We start from the raw sequence: 27,279 nt of genomic DNA, 5'->3' as shown, positions 1-27,279 counted from the left end.
CAGATAGGTACAGATTAAATACAAAATACAACTATACAAATATACAAATAAGGTAAAATGTAAAAAAATATATATATATATAAAGCACAAGGCATATGGCAGATAGAGTGCAAACCAGTAAAAGTAAACAACAGTGCAGATATAATGATTGTAGTGCAAAAAAACAATGATTTGTAGTGAAAAAGATCTTATTTCGACTGATTAAAGTGACAGTGTGTGTGTGTATTAGGGAGGGGGGAGTGGGAGAGTCCGTTAGAGGGTCAGAGTTCAGTGGTGCGTGGGGCAAAAGAGGGGAGGGGGGGCAAGGTCGGGAGGGAGTTCAGCTTCCTGACAGCTTGATGGATGAAGCTGTCCTTCAGTCTGCTGGTCCTGGCCTGGAGACTCCGCAGTCTCCTCCCTGATGGCAGCAGACTGAAGAAGCTGTGTGTCGGGTGGGTGGGATCACCTGCAATGCAGAGGGCTTTGCGGGGGAGACGGGGGTTGTAGATGTCCTGAAGGGGGGGGTGAGAGGCACCAACGATCTTCTTAGCTGCTCTCACTATGCGTTGAAGTGTCTTGCGGCAGGACGCGTTGCCGGCGCCATACCACACAGTGATGCAGCTGGTCAGGATGCTCTCGATGGTGCCTCTGTAGAAGGTGCACATGATGGGGGCCGGGGCTCTGGCTCTTCTCAGTTTGCGGAGGAAGTAGAGACGCTGCTGTGCTTTCTTGGCCAGTGCTGCGGTGTTGTCAGTCCAGGAGAGATCCTCTGTGATGTGCACACCCAGGAACTTGGTGCTGCTCACCCTCTCCACAGTCACACCATTGACGGTCAGAGGGGCATGCTGAGTGCGCACTCTCCTGAAGTCAACAACAATCTCCTTCAGAGATCTCCTTCAAGACAAAAAACTTACTTAAATTATGCTGTTCAAAAGTTTACATGTCCCTTTTTCTTAATGTTGTGTTGGATGTGATAGTTTGTATTTGTATTAGTTTGTGTTACTTGAGTGATTATATCAAATAGCTTCAAGGTACTACTAAAAAAAGATCTCTTATTTTTCTTTTTTTAAATCATAAACATCTGGCAAAACCTGTAAGGAGCATGCAAAGTTGAGCAGAACTGTATATAGAAAGAATATCATTAACCCACCCACAGAAAGGAATCGAGTGCATAAAAACAGGGTCAAAAGCATTCAGTGATTCACTGTTCAGTTCTGCTGCTTTAACCACTAACATACGGCTTATATGCATATGAAAGAACAATTGTCTGTAAGAGAGGTTTGTTCAAAGGGTATGATTCAGATTTGGACTCTGGCTGATGATTTCATCTACACTTCTCAGGTGGAGCGATCAGAATGATCTACGGCCCCTGTCGAGAGTACTGACGGTGGAGTACGTCCTACAGCCCATCTTTAATATGTGAGTTATGCACTATTTCTATCCTTAGAGCATTTCACCGGATCTTTTCTTCTGCTTTACCGCTTTTCAAAGCGATGTCAGAATGACTCATGTTACACTTCAGTATTATACAGACATTTCCTACTTTTTTTGCCTGACATTAAACTTTAGTAAGAGCTACAAAAATCAAATCAGTTTGCTAATAAATTAATTTGAAAATTTCTGTTTTTCTTGTAGCCCTTTCTCCGAGTTTAGAACAGAATACAGTGGAAGAGTAGTAGGAGAATCAGCCATGAAAAGTTCCAGTGACATTGGAAGCCCAGTGGAATTCAACATGACGGCAAGAAGTTTTTTGCACCTTACATTCCTAACTAGTTGTGATGTGGCAAGTCTCCAGTGTTGGACAATTTGCCTGTCCACACTGTAAGGAAACAGTACTTTTCAACACAGCACAGCCTTTGAGAACATGTTTAATGTTTAACATACAGCATTGTGGAGTGGGATTTTTAACCAATGAAATTTCATGGTAGGCGGAGCTACCTGGCACTACACTGTGGAGATAGAAACCAAATGACTGATAAAATCTCTTGTTGTTTGCAGTAACTGATTAGGACAAAATCACCAAAATGGTGTAAAGAGGGACGCACAACAGACGTACTGTAGAAGGAAGATGACATACAGCATCCTAAAATTTGAAACACTGAATCCAACACAAAACCCTCAAAAAAGGTCATCAAGATAACATGCAAACAAAGACTAAAAGATAGATTGTGTATAGGCAATTTTTCAGTGTGTGGTTTGACAGCTCGAATAAAGTAAACTTAACCGTCAATGGAGCATAAGTAGACTGTACGAAAATGTACAAATGAGATTGTACGTTTATGAGAATAGGAATTCATACAAACTAGGCACCATTTTGCCAAAATGTAAAATAGTTTGGCAATTTGATCATTGTCAATTGCGACGGTCCCTATGTGCGATACCTGTGCTTGTCCTAGATGTGGTGTAATGCGACCCCTTTTTTAAAAACCTTAAACAAGTTCTTTACTAGATACATTCAATAGACACAATCAGTTTACAATTACTCAAAGTAATTACTTGTTTTATTATTTTTTTCTTCAGGTGGCTCTTTCTGGAAACCCTCTGGGAAATCTGGGTTTTCTGGAAGTGGTCTTTCAGTGGCCTTATGCTGTGGCTAATCAGAAGTGGCTGCTTTATCTGTCAGAGATTCAGATGGCAGGAACCTCCAAGCAATTCTGTGTCCCTGAAAATAACGTCGTAAACCCCCTTAATCTCACTGTAAGTGATTGGTTTTATGACTATCTCTGTCACTGATTGTTTTTCTGCAGTACGGTGTTGATGACAGAGCAGTTTAGCACAATCCCGCCTTTGAATCCTTGAGAGAAGCAGCAGAAGAAATCATGCTGGGACTGGGACCTCCTCCCGTCCCAGAACTATATTACCCACAGCTCGCACTGCAATCTTGCTCAATGTCCAAAGCCAAGTGGGAATTATTTCAGAAAAAGTCCATCTCCTAATGTGAAACAGGGCGGTTCGGAGACTATCTATCTCTCTGTGCTTATAAATCAGTGCAACATGTGCTTAGGAGGTCTAGATGCTCTACAAATAAATCCAAGAACTCAAGAGAGAATTAACTAAGACGGAAACATCATACTAAGCAAGTCAATCAAAATATACTCATTCAAGGTGATTTATGCTTATTAATATAACATAGAATTCCATAATGTGGTGGAACGTATTCCAATAGAGCGCTACAGGAAGGACGTATTTCTATAGGCTTCTATTTAGAAGTTAGTATCTCCCTGGTTCCCTCAACAAAAACCCAATTTTTCATTGGTTTTTGTATTAGAAAATAAGCTCTGTGACCAACAAAAGTTTATGATTCTTACACATTTTGTTCACCATGATAATCTTTGCAAATGAACACAACTTTTATGGATTATGAAGGCAAAATACAACCGCCAGAAGTCAAAAACTAAACATCAGCCAAGGTTATAGACGAACTACAAAACTTCCAGCTTCCAGAAGTCTTTATTTAAAAAAGAGAATATTTTCCCTGAAAATTTAAGTTAGAATCGCGTAATTATAAACACAACAAGGCTGTGAAAGCGGATTAGTGAGTAGATGAGTTTTCCTGTTCAGTGTGATGATGTTTAATATGCTCAACAACCTCTGTAATTCAATGTAGCCACTTGTTAGCAACTTGACAAGATGTATAAAAGCTTTAAAAAATTACAAGGTGGTATTACTGATGTATTTTATGTTGTATAATAAAACAAAAATATCTTGTGCTTTTGTTAACCGCTGACCTTATTTCAGGCTTTTAATAAAAATCCCATTGACTTCGGAAATCAAGGATTTGCAGGTGCTAAAATGCTTACTCATTTTCAGGTTTTGGCCTGCAAAACACGTCGTCCCTGCAGCATTTTATTGCCATGCACTTAATATAATGTGCTTGTTAATGTGATAGATGTGTTACCTCCTGTGGATTAGGTGTCAGAGCGCAAGACAGGAAGGAGGAAAAGAGATGAGGCCTCCTCGGAGTCTGAACAGACTGAACCGCAGGCCATCCCGAACCCACGGGCCGTCCAGAGGAAACCATCTGCCAACCTGGTGAGTATATCTGTCTCCCTCAACCATTGTTTTGTTGCTAGGCAACTGGATGATACTGGCATGTCATGTCTCCTCTGATACTTTGCGTGATGTAGTATGCAACAGAGACTAGACGAAGACAAAATTAAGAGTGTTTTGGCTGTCACTGCTCGTTCTCTCCCAATGTCAGAACTGTGGCACTGGTAGTGCCCTCTGTCAGACATTCACCTGCCCCTTGCTTGGCATGGACACCTCGGCCATCCTCACTGTCAGAGCACGAGTATGGAACAGCACAATGCTTGAGGTCAGAGCTCCATTTTCATTTGAAACTCCACATCCTCATCTCATTACTGCAGGCTTGTTGCATGCCAGTCTCTCAAGGATAAATCCCACACTTGCTTTGTGACATTTTTCGAGTTTATGTGTTTAAGTGGTTTAATTTTTGTTACACCAGGTGCAGTCCTTCACAATATGCTATATACTTTGGCTTAAAGTTGATACAGTGGCCCAAAAAACTATTTGGAGACTTAAGACACATTTAAAACTCGCATTAGAAACAATGGGGCATCTGCAAACAAATTATGCTTTTGTAAGCCATTACTTTTAACTGGTCCCAGTGTGGTTTTTAATGGATGTCATGGCTACAGTACTTTTGAGAACATAGCCCTGTAAGGGTTTTCAGTCTGTTCCTGGAGCCTCATTACCAGTACTCCACATTTTGGATGTGTCCCTTATTTTAATCCAGCTGAATGACCTCCTCAGCTGATTAGTGGAGTACTCCAGTGTGTCCAATATAATGAAAAATTGATCATTTTACTGACTCTCTCGTTCAGCAAAATGAACTCATCTATATTCAGGTTGTTTTGTTCCTTTGAGTTAAAATTCCTCATACACATTCACATACACAATCTTTCATCATATTGTGAATTAGGAAATCATAATAATTAAATACAATTATGTGAAGCATAAATGATTAGCTCACCTCCCAAGTCTTTCGTTCATTTGCCGCATGACAGATGCAGTGAATGAATCGTTCATCAATGACCCACCATCACTAGTCCAACAAAGGAAGCATCACAAATGTGCAGTGCTGTACATAATACTCTGAAGTTCAGAAAATAACATTGCTGCAGCTCTCTTTTTACAGGACTACAATGCTGCAGGAGTACTTGTGTTCGGGAGTGCCACACTGAGTCTAAAAACAGAGAAATCAACCATCAAGATGAGCAATTACACCCGTGAGGTACAAACTCAACATCTCCGAGTTTCCTCTTATATCTGGAACTCTTTCTTGCATACATTTAGCATAAGTGAGGGAAAATCAAATAATTATTAAAATGAGGCAATTTCCTGTATATGATTTCTGGTGCATTAGAGATTAATGACAGTAAACATCTTTTCTGTGTTTAGTTTACAGTAGCTATAGACCCTGCAGAGGCAGAAGAGCTTCAGTATGAAGTGCCTCTGTGGATAATCATTGTGTCCGTGTTGGCAGGAGTGATTCTGCTGGGGCTGATTGTCATTTTACTGTGGAAGGTGAGGATCCTTTTATACTTCAGTGCTCCACACTTTCCTTTTGTTCACACATCTGCGTGTTATCTAGATGGAATGACACAAACAACGACTATTTTATCTCATTATGCTTTGACACCATAAACAGTGTGAAGGTTTTTTTTTTTTACCTCCACCTTGAGAGAAACAACACATCATAATCTTTTTCTGTGAGGCAACATTTCACACATTCATGATGGCACTTTGGTGCCCGCAAACTTACTGATCATAACCATATATTCTGTTAACTGATAGAATGTTAAAATACCTACCTACGTTATTAAAATAGTAGGCCACATAATATTTTAGCTTTTACAATAGCAATTGAACATATATAGACAGTGAACAGTGTTACACACACAAACCACCATCCAGGTAACACACATGACACTAAAATTATGCTGTAAGCATGAATTAAATAACAAACAAATTATCATAATATAATCAAATGTGGCACATAATGCAGGGACTTCATAAATAAAAAAACTAAATGAAAAAAATCACCAAAACTAAAAAAAAACTAACAAAATAATAATAAACAATAATTATTTTTAATCAAATTTACAAAAAATTAAAAAACACATTTCTTGTTGAATAAAATATAGTGATGCATAGCATAAATGATAATGTAATTCCCAAAATTACATATCATTGTAAATTGTAAATGATATGTTTCCCAAAACACTTTTTTACAGTATTTTGCAGTCAAATTACATGTTTTTTTTAATTATTATTTCTTTTACATTTTATAGTGTTGATAGATGCTGCACATGGATATATTTTGAATATATCACACATATATCAAAACATTTGTACCAGAAGAGCAGCTGATTTAGGTCTAGATCAATTCTTCCAACCATGCCTTGTGTTTTGTTTGATTGCTCATATCTGAATCCTGCTCCCCAGTGTGGTTTCTTCAAGAGGGCCAACACCAGAGAGCTTTATGAGGCCAAGGCCCAGAAAGCAGAAATGAAAACACAGCCATCTGAAAATAACCGCCTTACAGAGGAAGACTGAGATTCGCTGGCCTTTGTGGGCCTCTGACACAAATAGCGAATTCGTAGGTGCCACAGCCAACAGCTCTCTAGCTAAAACACTTGGCTTAATTAACAATAATGTATTCCATGCAAGCTCCGCTAATACTGTCTTTCCTCTTCCCTTTTGAGGCACAACGCTTGCCTTGTCTGTTTTCGACTCTCATCATTGCTCTCAAAAACACTAGAGTTTTTTTTCCTGAAACAAATTGATATGTAAGGCTCTTTGTTATGTCCTCAGGCTTGTGATGCCGTTATCTTGGAAATAGAATGATGTTTTAAAACATCAACTGTATATTGCTTTAATCCAACTTCTGAACTCCTTTTCTTGCTTTGACAAGACTATCTTTCTCTGCATTACCATGTTCTTTTCTTTTTGACAGTTTGAGAGCTTACTTTCAACTGAGGCAACAAACTCCTTCTGATCACATCTTCACTTACAGAGATAACAAGCTTTCTTTTTCCCTTCACAATCTGCAGCTGAATTTATAATACATTTTTACACGCTTGCTCTAACTCTGAATAATTTGCTCCCTTTATAAATTCACTTGAATTTAAAGAATACTTTCTCTCAGTTGCTCTTTAATGTTAATCTTGTAATCTCATAAAATAACTTCAAGCTCTCGGATTTCTCAAAGCTTCTCTGAATACATGCTACTTACCTTGTCACTATAATAATCCTGGTAAGATAATGTGGTAGGATGCTTGCTCACAATGCTCTTTCTTATGTTTTCTCACAGAGTGGCTTTTTTAAGCGGGCTGCCTACTTCCGAACTATGCCAAAGTACCAAGGCGTGAAGATTTGTAAGAAGGAACAGTACCAGGTAAACCAGGGCCTTTTGATTGTGGACACCACAAACAATAAGAAATATGCTTGCTCACAATGCTCTTTCTTATGTTTTCTCACAGAGTGGCTTTTTTAAGCGGGCTGCCTACTTCCGAACTATGCCAAAGTACCCAGGCGTGAAGATTTGTAAGAAGGAACAGTACCAGGTAAACCAGGGCCTTTTGATTGTGGATACCACAAACAATAAGAAACACTGGATCACAAGCTGGACCGAAAAGACACAGTACTACTGATGAAAGCACTCTTCAACTGTCTCTCTTAGACAGTGGAATAGACTTTACAGACGTGTATGTCTGAATCAACGCAACTCTACCTGATTTGATTGAACTTCTGGATATCAGGTATAATTGAACATGTTCATTCAAAACTGTCGGACATGAACTGCTTATACAGAAGACTCGGAGATTACATACTGTATTGATGTTTATTTTTGTTACAGTTTTTCAACTGAATACATGCATTGTGTATGCTGACAGGCTTAACAATAAGGATTTTTCACCCACCACAAAGGAATGATCCATTTTTATATTTATGCTCTTAAAAATGAAGGTACTTTATTGGCATCTGTGGTTCCATGACGAAACTTTAACATCCATGGAATCTACCCAATGCACAAAATGTTCTTTGTAGTGGAAAAAGGTTATTTAGATTTTTTCGTTACACTAAGAAAAAAAGATCTTTCCACTGAAAGGTTCTCTGGGGAGGCCAAAATAGTTCTTCTGTGGAATCACAGCAAAAAATGCTACTGTCACCTTTATTTTTAAGAGGATAGCAATGTGTTTTTACTGTATATTTTTGCTAGAAATATTTTTTTTAATAAATGTTACTTTTTATTTTTTATTCATCGAAATTATTTTATTAAAATTGCAAGAAGACAACATGCAACAAGCTGAAAATTACATGGCTAAAATAGACTGTAATTCATTTCTGCTGAAAAACAATGACTTACACGGAGGAAAAAAACAATGGTTTAGTAACAAGTTTCACTCAGAAATTTTACAATTAAGTACAAAAAAATGGCAAGTAACATTGAATTAAACATGACATTTTGAAGTACAAAGACTAAAATAGTATTTTCTCGTAAGGTGTACTCTAGTAACTTTGTTTTATTTACAACTTTGAGAAATCATTTTCACTGTGTACAGTGCAAAACTTATCGGCATGTATTTTTAAACACATTTTGATTTTGTCAAGTATATCCCAAGTCTTTTTTATTTTTATTTAACAAAACCTTATATTTGTTAGCCAACTATTTGTTATAGCCAACTACCAAACTTGGATGTAGAAAATCAATGATTGTCAATTTGAAATCAGTGTAAGTGTAAAATTGTCATCCACTATTCTAGTGGGTCATCCTTATTGTTGAGCTCTGTGTTATGTTTGATTTTCATTCTTTCGCATTCATCTGTGTGAGGATTTGTATGCCATGTGCCCTGACTGAAAATAGCACTGTATTTTCTCTACCAACTTTCCAATAGTGCTAAAATCTGTTGCCCAGTCGTATCTCACTATTTCATCCCTCTCATTCGGTTCTTGCTTTATATATTTTTATCTTGCATCAGGTCACGTTTATGTGGAACACTGATGGATTTCAAAGAATAAAAAAACAACAACATATGAATGTGAATCGTTCAACGCAGGACAGTAAACAGACATGCACACAAACAAACACAAATACTCCTAGCCTATGCAATTGGGACAGCACCAAATTTCAAATTCAGCCTTTTTTTAGCTCCACTCTGCAGGTGCTGTGTGAGAGACGTGAACATGCGTGTATGTTTCATGCCCTGATTCTTGTTAGTTAATTTTTTTAGATCTTGTTAGTCAAGTTTTAGATCTTGTGGGGGATTATCTGTTGTAAATGTGACGATTAAATTGGTCTAAAAGTGTCCAAGTGTTGTAAGCTGTCATGGTTTTGTGGATATGTTTCTACACTGATTTATATTCGTATTTAAAATGTTTTATAAATTAAGTGGATGTAGTTTGCATGTTTAAGTCCTGTGCTCACGTGTGTCAACAGACCTGTAAATCTACGCAGCTAAAGGCTAAATAAATAAAGTGATGGCTTAATAAAAGGCAATGACTGCATGTTTCGTCCTAAATGCGCGCTCGTGTTACTAATTTAGTAAGTAATGAACAGGAATGCGATGATTTCTAATCCCGTTCAACCTCACACCAGCAGGAAAGTAATTGCATTAGAGTTTGAATAGATGTCAAAACTAACCGCATTCTCAAGCGAGCGTCACGGGAGCGCGAGCCCCGCCTGCAGAAAGTGTTGTAAGCTGTCATGGTTTTGTGGATATGTTTCTACACTGATTTATATTCGTATTTAAAATGTTTTATAAATTAAGTGGATGTAGTTTGCATGTTTAAGTCCTGTGCTCACGTGTGTCAACAGACCTGTAAATCTACGCAGCTAAAGGCTGTTTATCAAAGCTTGCATTAATTAGCTCTCAAAGCAGCGTTAGTAAACAAATAAATAAAGTGATGGCTTAATAAAAGGCAACGATAGCATGTTTCGTCCTAAATGCGCGCTCGTGTTACTAATTTAGTAAGTAATGAACAGGAATGCGATGATTTCTAATCCCGTTCAACCTCACACCAGCAGGAAAGTAATTGCATTAGAGTTTGAATAGATGTCAAAACTAACCGCATTCTCAAGCGAGCGTCACGGGAGCGCGAGCCCCGCCTGCAAGACGGGCACATCAAAGCGACCTGGCTTGAGAGTAGAGCCGTGGTGTGGTTTATTAAAGAGCAGCCCTGAGTGCTTGACTTGGCAGTGGATATGATGCAAGCCGCAGCCTGAAGCCAGAGGGAGAGAGGTGAGGGGAATAGTGATGTGAGATAACAGAGTGAATTCAGAATGCTTGAGTCTGCTGCTTCTGTGACCTACTTTCCTGCACCACCGACAAGGCCCAGAGCAGAGCATCCAGGATGCAACTGTCGTCATCACACAAATGTGCTTTTTTTTACGTGCAATTTAGTGGTCCTAGGCAAATATTGACTTTGTAAATTTGCATGCTGTTGTTTTTTTTGTTTTTTTGTCATGCATCAAGTTTTGCCTCAAAAAGACTTTTTAAATGTGCCTTGAAGCAGACAACGTTATCTTCATATTTGACAGCAGAAACTTCTCTCCGCAGGGAGCTGGGGTCTATTACAGGTGTGACTGTATTTTCAAAGAGCTGTGGGTGAGTGATGTGTGAATCTCTTCTTTTCCCGCAGCACAGCCAGTGTCATCAAAGCTGCACGATGGTTGGTGGGCATACAAAGATGTTGTCCAGGGGAGCTTTATACCAGGTAAGCCTTTCAAAAAAGAAAAGAAAACAGCCTGAGAGTATGCTGAATGTGTCTTGTCAAGAGTCATGCTGCTAAGACTCGCAAGATATGCGCCGATCACAACTTTATTCGCAGAGGCTTTGTGTGTTGACATATAGCACATGAAGCTCCAGGGTGCCAATGAATATTTGATTCACACCTTTAATGTACGAATGCGGTGTGAAGGAGGTGGATTTTACACTAATCAAGGTGAAAAGGTATTCAGCAGTACTTTGCACATGCCACATCATAATTTGGGCTTAAATGGGGAGTTTATAGTGCTAACATTTTCAATACAAGATTAGTTAGCCTGATCCGTTTAAGGTTGCTAAATGATACATGCAAGATAGAGGTTATCTTCACCAAACCCCCCGATATCATCACCAAACAGAATTGTGTCAAAAATTTGTTAGTACTGTTAGTACTTTTATTTAGCAAGGATGCATCAAATTCATCAAAAGTGGCAGTAAAAACATTTATAATGTTAGAAAAATTCCATTTTAAATAAATGTTGTTCTTTTGAATTTTCTCTTCATCAAATAATATATATCACAGTTTCCAAAACATTTTAAGCAGCACAACTGTTTTCAACATTCATGATAATAAAATGTTTCTTCAGCAGCAAATCAGCATATTATAATGATTTCTGAAGAATCATGTGACACTGAAGACTGGAGTAATGATGCTGAACATTCAGCTTTGACATCACAGGAAAAAAATATATTTTAAAATAGAAAAGTGTGGTTTAAAATTATAATAATATTTCACAATTTTACTATTTTTACTGTATGTTTGATTAAATAAATAAATACAGTGGGTATAGAAAAGAATCACCCCCTTTTTTGTTGCTTTGCACATTTTGTTGCTTTGCAGCCTGAAATGAAGAGGGACACTGTTTTTGTTTTATCCGGCTGTATTTGCAACTTATAACATCCAAGTGAAAGAAATAATACCAACATGTCAGAAAAAAACCTTTTTCTCTTTCAACCACTGTGTGGTCAGTTTTGCTGTGTGCTTTGGGTCGTTTTCATGTTGGAAGTTAAACCTTCTTCCCTTTGACAACTTTCTTGCAGAGGGCAGGAGATTTTCCTCAAGAATTTGACTGTATTTCCTTCTATCCTGACACTTGCTGCCGTCCCTGCTGCAGAGAAACACCCCCAGAACAGGATCCATGCTTTACTCTAGGAATGGAGTGTAGCGAATCAGCTCATGGGGAAATATGAATAATTAATCATAACTACTGAATGGAAAAATAAAGGTCGAAGCCTGGCACGTACTTAGGGTGTCCTGGAGCGTTTGCTCACATCTTCATCTTCTTAGACTTCAACCAAACCACCGACTCCTGGGCGGGTCACTGATGTGAGGCCTTTAAGGTCTGAAAAAGATTCACACCTCTCAAGATGGGCTTGTCCAATGAGAAAGGCCGGAATCCCAAGTGGGAGTTTGGAAATACTGGGGAGTTTATGACCCTTTGTGTGGAAGCATGGTAATTTGCATATGGAACTTGAATCGAAATTTCTAAAGATTCTCAGTACACTAATATATTGCCTATGTACCAACATATAATATACACTCTCGTTTCGATCATCAGAAGACTAATTCATAGATACTAAACATGGTAGGATTACATATAGGTAAGATGACAGAAACGAGTGGTTCCATCACAAGCCGGCATAAACAGTATACAATATAACGACAACATACACAATGGCCTGAAGGATATTTGTGTTCATTCAAAGAAACATTGTCCTATTAATTAATTAGAGAATAGTCAATTTTTGGGCATTGTGTGTGTTTGGTGTTGAGGCCAAATAATACAATTTTAGTCTCATTTGCCTCAGAATCTTCAAGGAGCGTTTTGGCAAAGCTCAGTCATGACTGCATGTGGCCTTTCTTGAGGAATCTTTTTTCTTGCAACCCTCCCAAACAAGCCACATTTGTGGAGAATTTGTGATATTGTGGTCACATGCACACAATGACCACTTTTTGTCATAATTTCCTGCAAGTGCTTCAGAGTTGCTGTAGGCCTCTTGGTCGCCTCTCTGACCAGTTTCCTCCTGGCTCTTTCATTCAGTTTGGAGCGACGTCCTGATCCAGGGAGGGTCTGTGTTGTACCAAATACCTTCCACTTCTTAATAATAGACTTCACTGTGCTTCTAGGCATTGATAAAGCCTTTGAAATTTTCTTTTTTGTATCCATCTCCTGACTTGTGCCTGTCCACAGCTTTATTCCAGAGATGTTTTGACAGTGTCTTGCCACCCATAGTTGATTGTTTGCTTCAGTTGCACTACCTAGGACTGAAATGCTCCAGGAAAGTTATTTTCATTCTGAGCTGACCAAAATTCTGATGCTAAATCTGTAAAATTATGCAGAATGGCTTTAAAAATTGTGAAATGTAATTATAATAGAATTAGCCGAAATATTTAATAACTGAACATGCAAGAGTAGAACACGATGAATTAATTCTCCCTTGTTCTGCGGGCACAGATCTCGTGTGGGCCTGGTTATAGCTTAATCTATTTTTACAGCTTGTGGTCTCAACTGATTAATGCTTACTATTGCAGTAGAGGTCTGAGACACTTTATGAGTTTTATTCGAAGTACTCCATTATGTAGTCAGTCAGAGTAATGTACTGTAGCCAGCAAAGGAGCTCTTTGAACACTGACAAGGACTATAATGGTAATTTCCTTTTATTATGCTTAAAAGCTTTTAATAAAGAAGATATCTATAGAGGACAGAACCATACAATTCCTACTTATTCATGAGGAAGGGTCTTTATATTTCCAAAAAAGTAATGCTTGATCTAGTTACAAGGACTCACGTAGTGCAGCATCAATCTGAGTTGTAGGGGATATCAAGTAAGCCCTATAGCAACTCATAAATATATGTATTGCACATAAATTTACCACTTTATTAAGTGTTCTGCAAGGGAGAAAAACTCTCTGGATTTATGTTGCTTAAATGTCCTTGAGACTTAAAAACGACTGTGAAAGGAAGAAGATGGGAAAGCATTCAAATAGCTAACGTCATCCCTTTCCCAGAGCATGTCTGGGTTCATTTCAAGACAGTCCTCACAAGAAAAATATTCTTTTGCTTGTCCATATGGTTTGAGAACACTAAAGGCAACGGTTTAGTAGTAATCCTTTAAACTTTAGTGTTTGCCTTAAGTGCTTGTGACGTGTGCACTTGTCAAATAATATATCAGTTATGGTTAAATCTGATTTTACTGTAATAAATTAGGCATAAGACAGATGAAGTGTGGAATTTCTGCACCGCCAAATGAAACTGAAAAAAGAATGTTTGTTTTCCAAACATGTTTTCTGGCAACTCCGCCGTCTGCCATTGGTCAGTGGCCCCGCCCTCAAACTGATGTCATTGGTTCAGCCACTGCTGCTGTTGCATTGATGTGGTTGGATGCTTAAACAAACAAAGCAATGTTTTGAAAGCACCACAGTTACACAGTGTTTACACTTCAGTTTGGAGAATCAGCCTGACAAATTGGCTACCTTATAGCTGTCTCTGCATATTAAGCTGCAATAGGAGGAAGTATTTAACATTTTTTCAAAGAATTACACGCATCAGTTTTAAGTATGAAGTGCATTTATGATTGATTCATCATACTTACAACAGGAATAAAATGTAACTCTCAGTCACTTTGATCATGCCAGCCACACAAATTAGCTTTCAAATCGTACAATTAAAAAGTTTAAGAGACTAATTTAAGTTTAGGAGGAAGAACCCAGTCTTATCAGTTGAACGTGATGCTCCAATAAGTCTCATGATTGACATGCATAGGTTATTTTTAATAATGGACTTCAGTTCACTTCAGTGAGAGATGAACTTTTCTTTAATGTGTTCATATTCATGAATTAATATTTCTGTCCTGTTTTTGGCATTCTACATTGTTAATTGCAAGAGAACATCTCTTCTGTTCTCCTGAGGGTTTTGCTGAAGCTGCTACATGACATGTTCTATTTTTGAAATTCATGTTGAAAACTTGTCACACTTGCACTAAAAACAAATTAGAATATGGGGACATGCCAATCAGCTAATCAACTCAAAACACCTGCAAAGGTTTCCTGAGCCTTCAGAATGGTCTCTCAGTTTGGTTCACTAGGCTACACAATCATGGGGAAGACTGCTGACCTGACAGTTGTCCAGAAGACAATCATTGACACCCTTCACAAGGAGGGTAAGCCACAAACATTCATTGCCAAAGAAGCTGGCTGTTCACAGAGTTCTGTATTCAAGCATGTTACCAGAAAGTTGAGTGGATGGAAAAAGTGTGGAAGAAAAAGATGCACAACCAACCGAGAGAACCGCAGCCTTATGAGGATTGTCAAGCAAAATCGATTCAAGAATTTGAGTGAACTTCACAAGGAATGGACTGAGGCTGGGGTCAAGGCATCAAGAGCCACCACACACAGACGTGTTAAGGAATTTGGCTACAGTTGTCGTATTCCTCTTGTTAAGCCACTCCTGAACCACAGACAACATCAGAGGTACACGAGTTTCACAATTTGAGTTGAATTACTGAAATAAATGAACTTTTCCACGACTTTCTAATTTATTGGGATGCGCCTGTTTATTTCATAAACAAAATCAGATACGGTGTTTGGGGTCAGCAAGTTTGGTTTTTAAGAAATTAATACTTTTATTCAGCATGGATGGATTGAAATAATCAAAAGTTACAGTAAAAATAGTCTATTCATCAAAGAATCCTAAAAAAATTGATCAGTTTCCACAAATATATTAAGTAGCACAGCTGTTATTGACATTGATAATAGTAAGAAATGTTTCTTGAGCAGCAAATCAGTATTATCAGAATGATTTCTGAAGGATCATGTGACACTAAAGACTGGAGTAATGACTGCTGAACATTCAGCTTTGCATCACAGGAATTAATTACATTTTCAAATATGTGATGTATAAATTTTTTTTGTTATATCACAATATTATGGTTTTGGATCAAATAAATGGTGAGCCTAAGAGACTTCTTTCTAAACCTCAACAATGTAGAGTGGAGAGCTTTTTGTTTGCTTTTCACATTTAAAAAATAAGCAATAATTAAGTGCTGGTCTGACGTTTCAGGTGATTGCATTTATGTGCTACTATTAGCGTAACTGAAGAAGCAATTGCCATTATACTGTGATTAAATGTATATGTTCAGCTATCTCCCATCAGTGCTTCAGGGGATAAACAAACATCTGGAAAACTGCACTGTTGAATAAATTCTGAGATGCAGAAATGTGTAAAGCCAAGAGAATATGTAAAAAGTTAATATTTGTAGCATTAAAATGAATGTGTTACTTCCGTATATAAGACTTTCTGCGACTTTCAGTATGATGTAACAGCAGCGCTCAGCCTTGCATTGTACTGTACGCTGTTCGGTTGATGTATTTATCCCCTGTCATACCTAAAAAGCACTTTGAGAGAAGTTCTCATTAATGTATTGAACCCAAAGCCAAATCTGGCACAGATCCCTGTTGATGAGGGTGCCATCTGTCTACCACTCATCAATTGCTACAGCAAAATCACTATATCACTCTGGATGGGAGCTCAAAATACACTGCGGATCCTTAACAATGGATTCAGAGAGATTTTAGCTTAAAATACAAACAGACTCAGGACCTCAAACATACAGTAAACTCAGGTTGCTGTTGCTGCTTTTTAATTTTTGGATACATGGTTTGATATTTTGTATTTTTTTTTTTGTCTGTCTTGATTCTCTTTAAAGCAACAGTATGTCTTTTTTTTTTTTTTTTACCTGAAAATATAATTCTGATGGTACCCTGACTGCTAAAGGTGAATCGCTTTTGTTTCTTTCCTATGCATTCCCAAAATGTCTTATCTGGGGGTATGTAAGTTTGGTAAGCATGTGCAAAAATCCGCTGAAAGAGCATATTGTTTTACGGCAGCAACAAATACACGTGTACAGCTATCCACTGAAATGAACATATTTACAGTAGTAAATTGCACTCACTTAATTGTAGGGGGCTCTGAAGTTGCAAAAATTCACAGAACTACATGCAGTTGCTTTAAAAACAAAAGCATGATATATTGGTATTATATCATTATTCACCAGTATCTGATATTTTTTAATTATCAGTATCAGTTCATACTGGATATATAACGGACAATATTGTCTTGGATTTAAATGTTTGTGCCTAATTTCTTTATTTTTCTGTTTAAATTACCTTTAATGCCATCTAACGCTTACTTTAGTTAGTTTTTATAAACACTAATATTTAATATCACTTATATTTCAAAGTGAATATTCATTTTTCATAATGTACATTGTAATGTTGTGATGCCGAAATTCGCTTTTAGCATTTAAACCAATAAATTTGAGTTTTAATGGTGTTTTTAAGACAAAATGTTCCATATTTCCGTATTTAACCTTTATTTCTGGTGTAGCACAGTGGATGCAAGTTACAAGAAAAATAAAATCAAAATCTTGAGGAAGTGTCCCACAACAGGACAAAGCAATAATAGATCAAATTCACCTGCTAATTTATTTCTTGACTTATTACTAAAATGTTATAGTTTACTATATTATACCTAATTATATAATTATTTTTTATATATATTGTATAATTAGTTGTTATATTATTAGTTATTGTTATTGATTGTTATTAGAAATATGACATAAAGAGTTTGCTACTACCACACTTTGCTATGGGAGAATTCTATACTGGAAGCACTCTGAGATTTTAGCAGAAATACATAGGCAGCCATTATCAGCTTATCGAATCACCCAGGATTTTAATATCGGTGCATCAGAGAGGGTGGAAATCATTTGGCTTTTCAATGTTTTTGGTGGGGAAAAAAAAGAAATCTATGAATATGTTCATATTTACATTTCTTTGTATTTTTCCCATCCAAGATGATAACTAGTGTCTGACAACTTTGTGACTTTAGGATTTTGTATCTTACATTTTGAATTATAGGCTGAGCAGAGCCTACTTTTAAATGAGCACACATGTCTTACTCATTCCTCCCTCAGTTTTATAAGCAGTTGCATATTCTGTCTGTCTTTGACATTTAAGAAAGCACCAAGAGAGACATCTGAGAAGTGGGGAAAAAAAAACTCGACGTAATGAGCTCAGTGACTGTTAGGATGCCAGACAAAAGCAGCATTACAAGTTAGATCACGGGTTTGGAAACAATAATTTTTTTAGGTCACTGTACAAAGAGATGCTGAAAATAAACACAAATATAGAGTAAATAGCCTTCATGAGTTTATGTTATTCCACAGCTTCCTCGTATAGCATAATCTTTGTATCTAATGTATTTTCGCTCTTTCTAATTTAATACGGCAACACATCACGTAGCCCAGTCCGGTTTCACTCCCACATGATGAGAGGAAAATCAGGCCAGGGGATCACTTGTTCATGCTGGATAAATCTGTTTATAATCTCAGCCTATGTGGACAAAAAGTGATATTCTTTACATCGAAGCATTCCAGCTCTTGATGATCTAATGAGTTTGACTTGGCCAGTGTGAAGGTCAGGGTCACAGTATCATCTGCTCTCGCGCTCCTGTCACTCACACTCACGCTAGATTGTTTCTGTTAAAGGGGTAGCTCACCCAAAAATCTGTCATCATTTTCGCACCCTCATGTTGTTCCAAACACGTATGACTATTAAGAAGATATTTGAGAGATGAGAGATGTCTTTTGTTGTTTGTTTTTTTATTTCCATAAAGTTGAATTCAGTGGTCTCCAGTGATATTTGTCTTCCAAAGTTCTACAAAACGTTTAGTGTTTCACAAAAGAAAGAAAGTTATACAGGTTTGGAACGACATGAGGGTGAGTAAATGATGACAAAAATCAAATTTTTAGCTGAGCTATCTCGTTAAAGACAGGAACTTCCCAGGTGCTGGGCTCTTCCCTTGATCTGTCATGTTGATTTTAAATTTGATAATTGAGATTTGAGGTTCAGTGCACTAATAAAAGTCATTGCAATCAGCAATAAAGTTGTTTACTGTTGTAGGACTGTGAAACATCTCTGAGAATAAATTAATCATATAAGGTCAAGTATGTCCTTTGGCTGTGTGGCTAATGTGACTAATTCCATCTGTGTTTCTTTTTTTTCCTGAGTTTGTTTTTGCGAAACGAATCGCATTAACTTGTTTTTCTTTTTCCTTTGGATGCACGATAATGACCTCGTTTTCAAAAGAGAACCGCCACTGCGCCTGGTAATTATGTGTTAAAATTGATTGCTAGTCAAAAGGTTGTCTCAAAGGATGTCAACCACTAGATCCAAACTCAAAAATAACATCACACCATGGATGTGGCTTACAGAGGAAATTTGGGATGAGCAATTTGAGATAATCCCAAACATATCCCCCGCCAATCAGATCATGACCCATTACAAAACGGCAAACGCAACTTCACTTTTTATGTTTATATTTTGCTAGTGCCATCTTTCTGGGGACTAGTTAACACTGCCTGGAACCTGTGCACGATTGGGAAGAGACAGTCGCCTATCAACATCGAAACCAGTCGAATGATTTTTGACCCCTTCCTCAATCCGCTACGACTCAATGCAGGGCAACGGAAGGTAAGTACTGGAAAGGATAAAGCTCTTTATTGTACTTCCTTAAAATATCACAGACACTACGATTGACAGTTGCATCATAATCCTTTTTATAATATCTGTTTTAAGTCATAAAATAGCTGTTTTTCACATTATTGGTACTGGTAGAAGATGGACAGTCACATATTATTCACTTTAGACAACTGTCCCATAATTCACTAGGATTTTGACAAGATCGGGTCACACAGCATAACCCCAGCTTAACGGTCCATTTGTCAAATCTAATCACATTCTGTATTTACTTCTGTGGCCATTGTTTAGACAGCTAGTTGTTTTGTTTTTGCTGCTGAGTCTTAATTCATTGGATGACTTTCTTATACAGCTCTATTGGCCAATGAAGCGGATCCTCAATTATTTTTGCCGAGCACAACAGTGAAGCTTTTCCAAATTAAGCCTTTGAAGATGGCTAATGCTCCACGACTGTTAGTTTGTTGCAACGGTGCTGTAATGAGATCGCTAATTCTCTCCGGCGTGCAAAATTGCTTGCCATTTGCTTTCAATAAGGTGCACCTGCAGTCAGTCAGCAGATTAGTGTGACTAAACTCATTTAACAGACACAAATCCAGTGTTTGATTATCGATGGTTGGTACATCAGATATCTCGCTAACCTCTAAAGGGATTCAGCAGTTGTTGTCATACAGATCTTGAGCGCTAAGGGGGATTTATTCCACAGAACGATAGGGAAAGGAAGGAGTTAATTCCACATTTAACATCCTGTTTTATGATTAATGCTACTGTGCATCTGCTGGGGGAGATTAGGCAGGCTCACCATCTGTGCTGACAGGGGCTGTCAGTGAAGAATTCTCCAGTGAAGCTCCAAGAGGTTGTGGTTATAAATGATATACCATAGTTCATCTTCGCTCAATAATACATTAGTACCCTAGACTTAGTCAGGAGCCTGAAATAAAAGTGTACTGCTGTTTTCCTCTGGAGGTTTTTCTGCTCTTATTTCAGGAGACCCAATTACATTAATGTATGCATCGCTCCTTTGAGCTTGTTATGGCTGTGGTCTCTATGTGGGGAGTTGCATGTTATTCCTAGAGAAAATTCCATTGGAGACCTAAATGGTCTCCATGAATTCAAGTCCGGTTGATTGGTTGGTGGCATTGGTTACCGGAGGGCTCTTAAATAATGGAATTTATGTATGGAAACTCTAGGCTATAATGGAAAAGTTTATGGTCTCTTTTAGATGGACTAGCTATGTAACCTGCAAGTATTAATTTATTAATTCTAAATATAAAAATAACAAAAATTATAAAAATGACAAAACCACATAAAAAAATTACTAATACTAAAATTTAAATGAAAGCTGATAATATAAAAAATAGAAGCCAATTCAAAATATTTTGTATATACTTTATACAAATGTATAAAAATTAATAAATACAAAAATAACACTGGTGAGATATAAATTTGCAGTTGTGAGAGATAAAGTTGCTATTAAAAACATCAGTCACAAGTCACAGTTACACTCTCAGGAAAAAAATTTGCAAAAATTCTTGTCACTGGGGCAGTACCCTTAAAGGGACACCTTTCTTTACACCTAAAGGTTGCATAATAGTCCCATAAGAGTACATATTACTACTATAAGGCACCAACATGCACCATTTAGGGGGTATAGATGTTACAAAGACATCCCTTTGATGGTACCGCCCCAGTGACAAGCTGTTGTTCCCCTAAAGGTACAATTTATTTCCACTTTTTTTTGACAGTGTATGTGAAATAAAATCATAGTTATGAGGAAAAAAGTCACATTTTCATTCTCTTCTCTGAGTTGGAAATAGGCTTCCATAGTCTTTTGAGTTTTGGTGGACAGTTTTGATTATTGCTGAGAATAATGAGTGTCATCCCATGTATTATAGTTCAGCTTAAATTGCCATTTTATTCTGAATTATTTCAGGGCTACAGTTCAAAGTGATCGTAATTACCTCTTGCTAAGAATTTGTTTTTTTTGACAGTGTATGTGAAATAAAATCATAGTTATGATCTTCTCTGAGTTGGAAATAGGCTTCCATAGTCTTTTGAGTTTTGGTGGACAGTTTTGATTATTGCTGAGAATAATGAGTGTCATCCCATGTATTATAGTTCAGCTTAAATTGCCATTTTATTCTGAATTATTTCAGGGCTACAGTTCAAAATGATCATAATTACCTCTTGCTAAGAATTTATCCAGATGAGATGTCAGGCTAAATGTATTGCTTATTCTCATGTTCCTGAGGGATCAGCAGTTCTTAAACTGTCTCCAGATCACAAATGAGCCGACTATATTAAACTAATTTGAAATCTCCCAGTAGAATACATTCTTGAACGCCCTCACAGCTGTTTACAAAGATGTTCTGATCACTAGGGCGCCTTAACATTTTGGTCTCAATTAGAAATCCTTTTTAGCAAAGTTATCACAAAGTAAAGACAAAACATTCCAGGTGTTGTTTTCCATTTATAGCTTCTCGTTTTTCAGCTTCGATGCATTTGCTTCATAATTCCTACCTCAGCAGTTGCACCTGTCATCCAGGTTTACCTGGAAAAACCTCAGTCCATCAGAACCAAACAGTCTGTTCATTATATTCGTGCCAGTTTTTCCAGGAATTCCCTCTGCGAGAGCCACAATGTCCAACAGCGCGTATAATGCCTTTTAACCTATCCAGGTGAAAACTGCTTCGCCTTTGTCCTCCCATATGTACTCACTGTAAACATAGAATCACTTAATATTGTTTTATCATAAAAGGACAGAAATGAGAATCACAGAAACATCTGATCTAGGAAATGTAACCTAATTTGGTGTAATTTTCACTCCAAAATAGCTAGTAAATGTCACAAAAATGGCAAGCAACACATGTGAAATTTTGAAGTAGAAACACTGAAATAGTATTTTCTTGTAAAAAGTACTTCAATAATCTGTTTTATTTACAGCTTGTTTACAGTGTAGATTTGTTTTTCAGGTCAGTGGAACGATGTATAACACGGGCCGACATGTGTCCCTGCGCCCAGACAAGTCACACCTGGTGAACATCTCTGGCGGGCCGCTGAGCTACAGCTACAGGCTGGAGGAGATCCGGCTTCACTTTGGCACCGAGGACAGTCGGGGCTCTGAGCACCTGCTCAACGGCCAGGCCTTCCCTGGAGAGGTGAGCCAACATAGAGCCTGGAAATACATCACTTCTGTGGGATTCAGTCTCCCTTCAAAGGCCTGGATGGGGCGAAAACCCCATGAAGTACTGGCACTGAAGTTAAAGAAGTAGGCAAAATTCTGAAGTTAGTCCCTTTTATCACATCAGTTTTGCAACAGAAATAAAATAATCTACTTCCCTGAGACCATGATCCTTCGACAACCTCAGAGTTAGACGAAGACCACAATGAGATCTCATTTGAGCAGGACAGAGAGAAATATTCCAAAGCCAAGTCAACTGTTGCAACTTTCACTAGAGTGATACATTTGTGTGTATTGTGCAGTGTCACTGAGTTTGCATTAATAAAGTCTTTTTATTCAGGATTAAAGGCCAAAATCAGGATTATGGAAATTCCTATCTTAAGACGTGATTGTGCTTTAAGAAGGGACTAAATAAAACCGTAAAGCAATGGGTCATCTTCCAGATTGCACAGTCGGATATGAATTGGTCTTGTGCTGGAAATGTACATTTTTATATTGAGGAATAACCCCATCCATCACACAGGTGCTTCTTAGAACTTTTGTGGAGCCTAGTTTTTGACTTTCTTTGTTTGTTTGAATTCAACTATTTAAAATTATATAAAAAATGCAATGCATACATACAGTGACTTGAATAAACCAATTATATAGTGTTCATTTCGTTAACGAAATCTATGACGAAAAATGTTCGTCAACAAAGTTTTTTCCCCTGACGAAAACGAGACTATAATAAGGGCATTAAACGATAACTGAGACTACACTCTTAAAAATAAAGGTGCTTCACGATGCCATAGAAAAACCTTTTTGTCTAAATGGTTCCATAAAGAACCTTTAACATCTGAAGAACCTTTCTGTTTCACAAAAGGTTCTTTGTGGCGAAATAAGGTTCTTCAGATTACAAAAACGCAAGAAAGAGATGGTTCTTTAAATAAGACTGAATGGTTCTTTGTGGAACCAAAAATGGTTCTTCTATGGCATCGCTTGAAGAACCTTTTGAAGCACCTTTATTTTTAAGAGTGTATATCAACATCCAATATCGTTGATGAAAAAAAACGAGACTAAAATGTAGTTAAAAGAACAAAAACTATACCAAAACCTTGATGTTGGTTGCCAGATATCAAGAGCTCAAATCCCCCAATCAGAGCTTTTCTGTTAAATGGATACGTACTCTGCCCGGCTTTTTGCTTTATGCAATCTGGCAACCATTCACATGCTCTCTCTGCAGAGGCACTGTGATCTGAAAACACCGACATACAGTACTGTACAAGTAAGCTGGAGTTCAGCGATCTCCGTTTGAGGTATTCTGCTTAAATGAAAGTGTCATTCAGCCAGTCTGTGTTCTGTCATGGATCTCAACTGCATTGTTTGTGATAGTGGTTGCTGATTGTAACCTCTGTGCGGCAATAAGTCTTTTTGCCATTGTTTTAAAAGATAAACATTAATGCAATTTGGAATTATTGGCATTACTATTAGGAATTTCTCTGTTATAATATTTGAGAGTATGTTTTTGTAACACAGGTTTTCATAACGTAGACCGTGCGAGTGTATATATTAAGTATTTGGTGTTTATTTAGCCTCTAATTGATATCCTGTTATAAATCTGTACACTAGATAAGGTAAAATAAACCATGCATACGAGTCGACATTCTAATGATTTGTGCCTATTGGTGAAAGAGCAACTTCTGATGAAATGTAAAAATAAATTTCCCAAATGACAACAATCATTGCAATTAAAATTGAGCAAAATAATATTTTTTGCATATTTTCGTCTTACTGTATAATGGTTAAAATGATTTTTTTTTTAAAGATAATTTTAACCATTAAAGACGAAAACATGATGAAAATGTGCAAGTTTCCACTCACTAAAACTAGACTGAAATTCTCAGACATTTAGTCGACTAAAACTAAAACAGGACAAGTTGACTAAATATAAAAACTAAAAGTTACATTTGACACAGGACTAAGACTAAATAAAAAATAGCTGACAAAATTAACACTATGGTTATATGATGAGCATGTCATTTCTGAATTTAAATTAATTTCAATATTTTTGGTGACAGTCAAAAATGTAAGGGTACTACAACGATCCTGATCATATAATGAAAAAGAATGAAATGATTGAAAATAAGATGTTTTATTATTATTAGTTTATACCCAAATCTCAGGTCAGTAAGATTTTTTTATTATTATTCAGCGAGGATGCATTATATTGATCAAAAGTGACCGTAAAGATAATTATAATGTTAAAGGTTATAATAATCCACAAAACTGTTAAGCAGCCAGCAGCCTCGGAGAGCATAATATAATTCTTTCAAAGTGTAAAAAATAAAGTGTGTGTTTATGCTAATATTTTTTTTAAAGAAATTGGCACACGTTTTAAAGTACAGTTTGATTTTTTTTAAATATCCTTTTCTTTGTTGTAGTGACCCTCATACTGAAACAGAGCAGACCATTCTTAATGTACAACAAGAGCCAGTTTTCAAACTGTCAAGACCACCAATTTGTACCAGAAATATCAAATAATTTTAATGAGTTTACACTTAATCTTATTGTGGTGCAAAGATGTGCGGCCCTCTCAGATCCTCACCTCACCTCTGATTTCACTGAAGTCAGCAGCTTCACTTCATTTTCCTAATCCAAATGAGGTTATATGGGCAGCAGCTTTCCAACAACTTCATTTTGAAGCTGACAAGCAAGCTCATTATAACTGATGACTGAAGCATATTTTCTAATGAGTTCCAATGCATTTTTGAGCCACTGAAAATTAAGCAGCAGCTCTCCTGGCTTCCATCTCTCTGGTTTCATTGAGCTGTGCTGAAAGAACGATAAAGCAGGAGCATAAAGGAGCTTCGTAATGTTCCCATTAACAATTCATTAACAATGTATACACAACACACAGCAAAATATTTATACGGATTAATGTACTGACCCTCATTACAGTGTCGCATATGATTACAAGCTGACACAATGGAAGTTAATGGACTTATATGCAGTCATATACATATAATGTGTGGGCATATTTTATGCATTATGGCTTTTTCTGAAAGTATTGCACAGCCAGATATACAATTACAATATTTTGGCTCCATTCACACATAGCAGGTGTTTGTTATCCAGGGTGTTTTTTGTTTGTTTGTTTTTTTTCTGCAAATTACACTTATTTTTTTCTTTTCACAGGTGCAACTCATTCATTATAATCAGGATTTGTATTTAAATTACAGTGATGCCATCCGGAGTCCTAATGGAATTGCAGTTGTTTCCATCTTCATGAAGGTTAGTAGTCTCAGCTGCTTAAAATATATACAATGGAGAGGTGACACTTCATTAATTAGTCTTAAACTGCATTAATCTTTAGCAAACGTTATATAGACATAGGAGACCAGAAGTTCATGTCCAGTCAGATATGAATGTGCACAAATTAACATGCCATAAAAAGTGCTTGAATGTACATTATTGATTTGTTTTTTTAAGCATTATATAATATATTAATGTTATTCATTTAAATTTTGTCTGCAAGGAATTTAAAGCAATCTTAAACTATCAATAAATACTCTAAACTTAACGTGGAATAATCTAGTAGAATTGACTCTTAGATTAGCGTTTAGCTCAAATGTTAAGCCAGTTCTAAAAATCTAGATACTTTAATAATGGATCATACAAAAAAAAATAAAAAATCAGACTGCAGTATTCTGCATCAGTTGTTTCATATTAACTAAATTAATTATGCATCAATGCTGCTTATGTTTCTTGAAGAAAACAATTTCTTTATTAGCAACTCCATATAACATTTAAATGATTTATATGAATCTAAATTATTTAAAACAAAGTTTACTCAATGATAAATGAGAATCATATTTCAGAATCAAAATGCTTTTCTGAGAAAATTCCCATGGGCAAAAATGTGCATTCCAGACAAGAAAAAGATTTTAATGACCGCCATGATGAAATATGACCACAAAAAGCTTTTTGTTTTATTCAAAGTCCTATCTTCATTAATAATCAGCAGTATTGCCATCTCATATGCATTGTGTGCTTGCAAGGTGCGCTGTAAAAATTTTGATTTGTAGATGGTGAAAAGGTAACCTAAGATGTACTTAATACTTGTATTTTTTTGTTAACTTACCAATCCTATGTTAACTCTTAAAAAATTAAAAATATTTAAATTGTAACTTAAAGGAGCTCTATGAAATATGTTTAATTTCTTACATAAATTGTTCAATATTATGTATTCTATGAGACATTTACTGGTAACGAAGAGCTGAACGTGCTTGATGTCTTGAAATGTTTGGCTTCACACACATGATTACAAACAACAGTGTAAATAAAACTGGCAAATGGTCAATCCATATTAATTATTCAGGCCCCAGTGCATGCTGGGAAAAGAGAGAATGGGATTGAATGAACCACTAATCCATTTTGTCAGAGCAGGCCTATTTTGAACTAAAAATAAAATGCAATGCTCAGAGCTGCTTTGGGATTACTTGTGTTCATGAGAGTTCTTAATATAACAACATTTAAGATATTTAAATGTTAAATATTTTATATATATTATAAATAAATTAATAATGTTAAAATTCATATGTATATAAACTATTATATTTAAATGATGGCAGATTTTAAATTTCAAGATGTCTTAAAGGGGTCATATGACGTTGCTAAAAAGATCATTATTTTGTGTATTTGGTGTAATGAAATGTGTTTATGCGGTTTAAGGTTAAAAAAACACATTATTTTCCACATACTGTACATTATTGTTTTTCCTCTATGCCCCGCCTTTCTGAAATGCGTCGATTTTT

General features: G+C 36.7%; 1 protein-coding gene and 1 pseudogene across 1 annotated transcript in view; both read left to right on the top strand.

The window, feature by feature from the left end:
• LOC107590407 (integrin alpha-3-like) overlaps nucleotides 1-7,393 on the top strand; it is a 36,548-nt pseudogene extending 29,155 nt beyond the window's left edge.
• A 2,892-nt stretch (nucleotides 7,394-10,285) lies between these two features.
• LOC107590442 (carbonic anhydrase-related protein 10-like) overlaps nucleotides 10,286-27,279 on the top strand; it is a 21,279-nt gene continuing 4,285 nt past the window's right edge. Inside the window, exons 1-5 of the mRNA XM_016279184.1 lie at nucleotides 10,286-10,358; nucleotides 10,645-10,719; nucleotides 19,160-19,302; nucleotides 22,278-22,463; nucleotides 25,661-25,756. Coding sequence (XP_016134670.1) covers nucleotides 10,286-10,358; nucleotides 10,645-10,719; nucleotides 19,160-19,302; nucleotides 22,278-22,463; nucleotides 25,661-25,756 — 573 coding nt within the window. The remainder of the gene's footprint in view (nucleotides 10,359-10,644; nucleotides 10,720-19,159; nucleotides 19,303-22,277; nucleotides 22,464-25,660; nucleotides 25,757-27,279) is intronic.

The sequence above is a fragment of the Sinocyclocheilus grahami genome, unplaced genomic scaffold (assembly GCF_001515645.1).
Source record: "Sinocyclocheilus grahami isolate Dianchi unplaced genomic scaffold, SAMN03320097.WGS_v1.1 scaffold127.1, whole genome shotgun sequence".
NCBI classification, from domain to species: Eukaryota; Metazoa; Chordata; class Actinopteri; order Cypriniformes; family Cyprinidae; genus Sinocyclocheilus; species Sinocyclocheilus grahami.
Note: the sequence above shows the minus strand (reverse complement) of the source record. Positions and strands in the feature narration are given on the sequence as shown.